Raw genomic sequence first — 7003 nt, forward strand, 5'->3', positions numbered from 1 at the left:
CTTTTCCCCATGAAAAGACAATTTTATGACCTAAATAAGGCTTTTCTTACTATGTTTTGTTTTTGTTTTTGTTTTGTTTTTTTTTTTGTATTTTGTATTTGTTCTTTGGCAGTGAGATACATCAGGGGAACAGAATGTCAGTTAAGGTTTGACAGAGAAAATGTGTAAACTTTCACCATAAATTTAAAGTATGATATGGTTCTATAAATCTTCTCCAGTCAATCACTGAGAAACTTTTTGGAGTTGTTGTTGTGTATCCCGTTATGACCCGTGTAGCTTATCCTCTTGGGGAAGAAGTCAGCGCGGAGTAGCCGGTAGAAATAAATCAGGATCATAATATTCATCATCACCATGGTGACCAAAAAGAATCCACCGTGGTCCAGCCAGGAGTAATTGTGGATGATGTACCAGGTGAGGTAGAACTGGGTGCTCAGACGGAACATGATGTAGGTGAATAGGTTGGCAAATTTGTTGAGTTGGTACATGGATGAGGACTGAGCGCTGGCCAGTTTCAACATCAGCCTGAGATGCAGAGTGACGCTGTTCACCTCCACAAAGAGAGCAATTACAGCGCCAGCTACATACAGATGAGTGTAGAGAGCGTACAGGAAGCACCAGACCACCTGAGAAGGAAAAGGACAGAGCAGAGGAGATATACTTTAGAGTACTTTAACTTTCTTTTACGTATGCTTACTTACTACAACTGAATAAAAAACTCCAACTGTGGAGATATCATTGCAGAAATGCTCCAAATGCATGTGTCGTAAAACTATCTCAGTCAGTTCTCATTTGCAAGTGAGATAGACAATGGCATATTTTCCAGCTGACCTCATGAGTTTAAAAGCTCCTCTGCTTGGTGGCACCATTGCTGTATTCAGCTCAAGTTAACAGCATAAATAACTTGCTTGTATTTCCTTGCAATTACACCCTCTCTCTGGATCTTATTGTTCAGTGCAAGTTAATAGCTTAACACTTCATATCTTAGTGATTTTTTTAATCCCTTTGCTTAGTTAGTATTTGACAGAAACAGGGTGAGAGAGAAGGGGGAATGACACGCAGAAAGGGTGCCTAGCTGGATTCCAACCAGAGATGCTGCGATTACATGGCATTCGCTCTAACCGTTCATTAACTAGATCCGGTAGCAGGGTGACAGTTGGATAATGTGTCTAACTGCGTGGGAAACAGGTTAACTGCCCAGATCCAGAAATGCAACCACACCGGTGCTAAAGAAAAGAATGCTCATAGCTACAGGCGTGACATCTTACCAGTGCATGATGGAGTAAGAATTCCCACGATCCTAGTGCATGTCCCGTGAGGATGATATCTCCTGCGTCTTGCACAAAGTATCCTGGGAGGAAAGAAAATTGGACATTGTCTCTGCCTTTGGTAAATCTGGTGGAGGTAATTAAATATGGTCAGTTTATTTGCACTGCCCAGTGCTGATCATCAAAGTAGCAACAAGTAACTGCTGCTGTAACACAGCAAACTGGTGGACAGGATAGCAATAGACATTGATTGGGTTTAGGATTAAGGTTTTCTAATGAACAGGGAAACAAATAGGTAAATGACACCATAAAAACAGTATTAAGAGCAAAAATAATTATTAGCTAAAAAGCAGTTTATAGAAAAACACAACACACAGTGGTTCCAAACTTTTTTGTGTTCTACTGCGTTTTTATAAAGTGTAACGTTTCAGATTTGGGGGGAAATAACAAGACAGTTTAAATCCTCATATATTCATCAGATTCATTAACCAATAAAACAATTATCATATTAATAATAGTTGCTGGCCGTCCTAACTGTGACAGAACAATCTCTTGGACAAAACCGTTAGACCAAAACAAAGGATACGACTCAATATAGATTTTTTTGGTCACTTGTTGCCAGAGGGAGAAATGTATTGTCAATGTGAGTTTTAGGTATTCAACAGTCCTTTTGTGGTTTGGTGTGACTGGCACACTGTTGCTACGATAAAGAACATGACCTCAGTGGAGTTAATGGCTGCATGCAGTTGTTAGGGCATATCTCCACAGGCTTGGGTCTTCATGGTGACACAAAGATGCAATTAAGACCCAACCACTTGCAGAACATCTGAAATAGACCACCATGTCCTTAGAGAAATGTCTTTGGTATCCATGGTGATTGAGAGAGAGCAGGCATTCATCTGTTTCAGGTCTGCGATCTTTCTGTTGTTTATTTTTAAAGGGAAAGATGGCATCGTACGCCGGAGTCAGAGGAAGAAGATGAAAGCATTGATTTAAATATCTGCTCTTCTACATTTCCCTCTAGTGCTCTACACTACAGTTGTAACCATTAGTACCCATCAGTTAGTCCTCTGACAGTCTGTCCGCTATTTTGATGATTGAGTAACATTTTGGTTCCACCTAGATTGTGCCTAGATTGTATGACTGTGTGACATAATAAATTTTTTTTTTTTTTTTTCATTCCGCAGTGTATTTACTGACCTGTTGAGACGCAGACCAGCAGGTAGGACAGAGGCGTGTGGTATGAGTAAATGTTGTTCAGCAGCTCTGGCCAAACCACCACACTGGAGAAGGATGGACATGTTATGGATAGATGGGTCTGTATTCGCCTCACTCAGACAAACAAGGGCTCACTCCTGGAGAGAAAAGCCTGACTAAGCAGAGACATTAATATCAGGTATTATGGCTTTTTAACCCCCTGCCAAATACATATATAATGGTTTTAGAAATCATGTTTTTAGCATTGTTTTATTTAATTACCATACTGTTTACTTTCCATTTTCTGTTTGTGTCTTTATATTCAATATAAATAAATTTTTATATGATTATTTTCTGAAACTAAGTCACTTTTTTTTTTAGTATTCTTTGTCACTTCTTGAGATGTTAGACAAAGAGAGCACACCTGAAAAAGCAAAGGTTTCTCCACATCCCCTCCTTGTATAATATACCAGAGAGCATTATTGTTATGCCTTCTGTATAAAGCTGTTTACTGCTTCATGTGTTTTCTAAGTATTACATAGAGTGAACAAAAAAAAATCCATTTGAATTTAAAAACTTTCTCATTTCTTTCTCCCCAGCTCTAAGCTCATTCATGATTTAACACTATCACATGTTACATGCAGCAACAGTGGAGGGAGAGTCCGGGCAACACTAGAAATTGACCTTGGTCCCACTTCTCAGCGTTACCAGATGAGTCATGAGCATAGTCCCCACCCCAAAAAATAGTTTCTCTTAACGTTTCACAAGAAGCGTTAATAAGCAAGCAGGTTTTTCCAGTTGCTTTGTCTGCAGGCTGTAGTTTGAGAAGCCAAAACAACTAGCTGAAACTGCACAAAGATTAAATTGTGCAAGTGAACAGCGAGAACAGCTCTGTGTGGCTCATACTGTACACTGGCATTTCCCTCCCCACTTAAAAATTGCCATTGTCTCCCCCGTCCCTCACTCTGCCTGAACATGCCCTTCTTCTCCTGACTGCCACAGACTGTCACTGCTGCACACACACACACCCCCTACACAGAAACACATCATGTGCACTGTGAATGGACAATGGTGTCCCAGTGCTGGCAGACTTACCAGGTCAGGGCCCATGACCCGGTCAGCAGGGAGTGCACCATAGAGACTGAGAGATTCCTCCACTTCCAGGAGCGGAACTCATCCTGCTTCACCACCTTGGGCACAGGCAGCCTTTGGAGGAGGCGGTGCACCACCCTGAACAGCATGGAGAACACCAGCACCGACGGGCCTGGGTGACTCTTCACCAAAGGAAGCAAGGCTTCCATCATCTCCTCCCTGTCTCCCTGTTTCTGGAGCTCCCTCCTTCCGCTGGTGTCTCTCGCAGGCGTGGCGATGGACGTGTATGCCCGGTATGTGATGGGAGGTTCGCCCAGAGAGGAGAAGCTGCTGCAGCTGCAGGAGGAGATCCTCGCGTTTCGTTTGGATTTGGTGATTTTGTGCAAAGCTGATGTCCAAAAGATGATGCAGCCCTGGGTTGGTTGGTTTGTTTGTTTGTTGTTGTTTTTTTTTCCTTTCTCTTCCTCTCACGTTTTCAGCCTGAAGCGGGAGGCTCGGGGGGGATTCCCATGACAGATCATTCCAGTCGACGGTTTTTCTCCTCGGAGAGACGAGAGCCGCGCTGAGCTCGGCTGTCAGCGCAGAATGGAGGGAGGAGGAGAGAGAGAGAGGGAGGAGGAGGAGGGAGGTGCTCCAGATCGGCATGAAAACAAGGAGGGGTATTCACTGCAGTCATGTTACTGAGCAAACAAATTCTCAAATCTTGGCTGCCGACAATGCAAACAGCTGGAGAAGATTTTTATTAGGTGTAAGTTGTGTTTGTTTCCTGTCTGGAAAAGTGCGTCGTTAATGCGGATTTGGCTCAATATCAGTTTATCTTCACAGCTTCAAGTTTGGCTGAAGTTTCCAACTTGTGGCTCTGGTGTCAACTGTGAGTCAAAACCATGATGAGTACATTATCCACATTATGCTGTTAGTTGATCACTTCGGTTTCTTAATCACTGAAAAAAAATGTGTATCTGAGAAAAATGAGACTATAAAAGACTAGAAGACTAGAAATCAATGTTTGTGGTGGTCATTATGCATTTAGGCTTTGGGTTATACGCTCTAGCGGTAGAAGAAGAAAGAAATTGACTCTAACATATTTCACACGTCCGCTAAATTAGCCTGTTACTGTAAACAGGAATGGCTACAGATACACAGCTTATGTTTGGAGCGTAACAATTTAAAACTAGTAGTTTAAACAGGCAGCTCAGCAGTAACACACCTTCCTTGGCCATAACTCTTTCCATAAACACAGAATCCCCCACAGCTGGCCTCACTGGAGCCTGCTGAGGAAGAAGGAAATGAGTAGCAGCAGTCAGGAACACCTGCACAACACGTGTGTGAAACCCCAACGTGAACAGCGCAACAAACGTTTTCGAGTCCTTCAGAGCTGATGTATTCCTCAGATCACCTGTACAAGTTTACTTTTTTATGCCTTTTATTTTCCCATTCTGCTCTTTTCCCAAGTGTCCATGCATTTCTTTCTTCATTACATGGGCATAAATGATCTTTTGTTTGCACATCACATCTCAACTACCACAATGATCACATTTAGTGTATGAAACAAATAACAAATGGGGGGTCACAGCTTTTAGTGTGTTTTGTTCTGAAGTGAATTCAGCCCTAACAAAACCTTAGCAAATTACACATCTCTGTAAGCACTAAGTATCTGCGATATAGTATAGCAAGTAATGGGTGAGGTGAAAGTATTCATTCATTCATTGCAGGGCCAACACACAAAGACAGAAAGAGACCAACAAGCACTCACACTTAAGGACAATTCAGTCACCAATTAACCCAAACATGATGTTTTTGGACAGTGAGAGGAAACTCACACAAGTACGGAGAGAACATGCAAACTATATATATATAGATATATATATTTATTATTATTATTATTATTATTTTAATGTAGCTAATAGTCCCAGTAGTGAAAATGAAGACTGGACTTTTACTGAGTTGCACTGACTTTAAAATAAATACGATATGTAATTTTTGGATTTATAAATAAATAACAGATTAGCTTATGGCACCATATGTTCAAAGAATACACGAAAAATAGCATTCAGCGTGGATAGAACCTGCGGGAACTCATCTGCCAGAAGTACAGTACAAGAACACACCATCAGATGGCACCAAAACCTCATATGAAAAACATGGTGTTTAGGCCACAGTTCCTTACTGAACCACATGAGGGCATTTTCCCCCGAAAAATTGCAGGGAAATCCTTCTCTTATGAGTGTAGATTGGTGAGATGTGCTAGAAAAATCCTCTATGGTTTAACAAACTTTTATAACATGACTCCAAAGCTGTTGAATACAGTGCTACGATTCAAAATTAATTGAATTACTGGAATATCCGTGGGACAGCAAAGCAGATGAACTAAAAGTGTGATGTTAGTCAAACATTGTACATCACGACATCATCAACAATCAAACACTTGTTTCACCTTTTGCTAAAGTATTGATCTTATGGTATGTAAGGTAAATCGTATAATTAACCAATTTATACCCTCTAAGTGAGACATTCTCTAAAAAAAAACAAACACTCTGCACTAATAGAGGGAGAGAGAGAAATGTAACACAATACCAAGATCGGTGTTTCCTGGTTTTAGTTGTTGTCAAAGTGACACCTCAGGATTTTTGGCAGCAAATACAAAGAGAACATACAAAAGAGTTTTGACATACTTTGGTGGGTGCAGTCATTGCTTCTGCACTCAGGCCGCAGCAAACAGCACACACTGTGTGTGGGGCAGAAATTAAAGTCTCAGAGTACCTGTGTGCCGAGCTCTGCACTGAACTATAATGATCTCAGGGTGATTTTTCTTTCATCTCTTACCAGGTAGGAAAGAGATTCTGTGGAGACTCAATGAGCAGCAGAGACACAGAATTTAGACATTAATTAATTTCCACTGAGTGCATCATACAAAGCAAAGCAAAAAGAGATCTGTCTAGTCGTCAACCCCCCCCCCAAAAAAAAGCATAGTAATTCAATAGGTTACAGGAATTTTAGGTAAAACAGGAAAAACTATGTCTAGTTCTTGCTGGGTTTTTTTTTTTTTTGTTGTTTTTTTTGTCCTGCTCCAATGTCAAACTATCACCAACCAAAAATTCCATTCTGCTTTTTTAAAGAAAAGAGAAAGAGGTGAAACTGTCAGTGTGATAAAACAAACTCACCCACGACTTCCTGCATGTACTTTAAGGAATCTAAATAGCAGCTCATGCTCCCGGGGCACAGCTTCATACTTGGGGTTTAGCATCAGTTTCTGTATCATAAAATGCATTCCTGGACAATGAATGTGACATCTAGAGACGGATCTGCTTCTGCCAGAAGACAGCAGTGCAAGGCCAAATATGTCACTAAGCTAGTCTTAGGAGTGGCATATACACTGCAAGACTCATTCAGATGCTCCTTTGTTGGGATAGGACTATTATACCCCTGAGAAAGAGCAAACCATTGTTTAT

The 7003-nt window shown here is 41.1% G+C and overlaps 1 protein-coding gene across 3 annotated transcripts; it reads right to left on the reverse strand.

Moving 5' to 3' along the window:
- tlcd1 (TLC domain containing 1) lies at positions 1-4126 on the reverse strand. Of its 3 annotated transcripts, none has more exons than XM_029518366.1 (4): positions 3558-4126; positions 2466-2548; positions 1266-1348; positions 1-623 (listed from the first exon to the last, which is right to left on the reverse strand). In XM_029518366.1, the coding sequence occupies exons 1-4, from the start codon at positions 3764-3766 to the stop codon at positions 219-221; spliced, it is 780 nt and encodes a 259-aa protein (XP_029374226.1). In that variant the 5' UTR covers positions 3767-4126; the 3' UTR covers positions 1-218. The 3 variants fall into 3 exon arrangements, with proteins under 3 accessions (XP_029374226.1, XP_029374227.1, XP_029374228.1); XM_029518367.1 differs by having other exon boundaries at positions 1266-1392; positions 2466-2638; positions 3558-3693; XM_029518368.1 differs by having other exon boundaries at positions 1266-1392; positions 3558-3606.
- Between the last annotated feature and the right edge of the window lie 2877 nt (positions 4127-7003).

This window comes from Echeneis naucrates, chromosome 13 (genome assembly GCF_900963305.1).
Source record: "Echeneis naucrates chromosome 13, fEcheNa1.1, whole genome shotgun sequence".
NCBI lineage: Eukaryota > Metazoa > Chordata > Actinopteri > Carangiformes > Echeneidae > Echeneis > Echeneis naucrates.

Excerpts from the sequence above, each read along its gene's own strand:
- tlcd1 (XM_029518366.1), bottom strand. The coding sequence starts at position 3,766 with ATGATGGAAGCCTTGCTTCCTTTGGTGAAGAGTCACCCAGGCCCGTCG. Across the intron at positions 1,349-2,465 it reads GCTGGTCTGCGTCTCAACAG|GATACTTTGTGCAAGACGCA; the intron begins GTCAGTAAATAC and ends CTTTCCTCCCAG. Across the intron at positions 624-1,265 it reads TCTTACTCCATCATGCACTG|GTGGTCTGGTGCTTCCTGTA; the intron begins GTAAGATGTCAC and ends TTTCCTTCTCAG.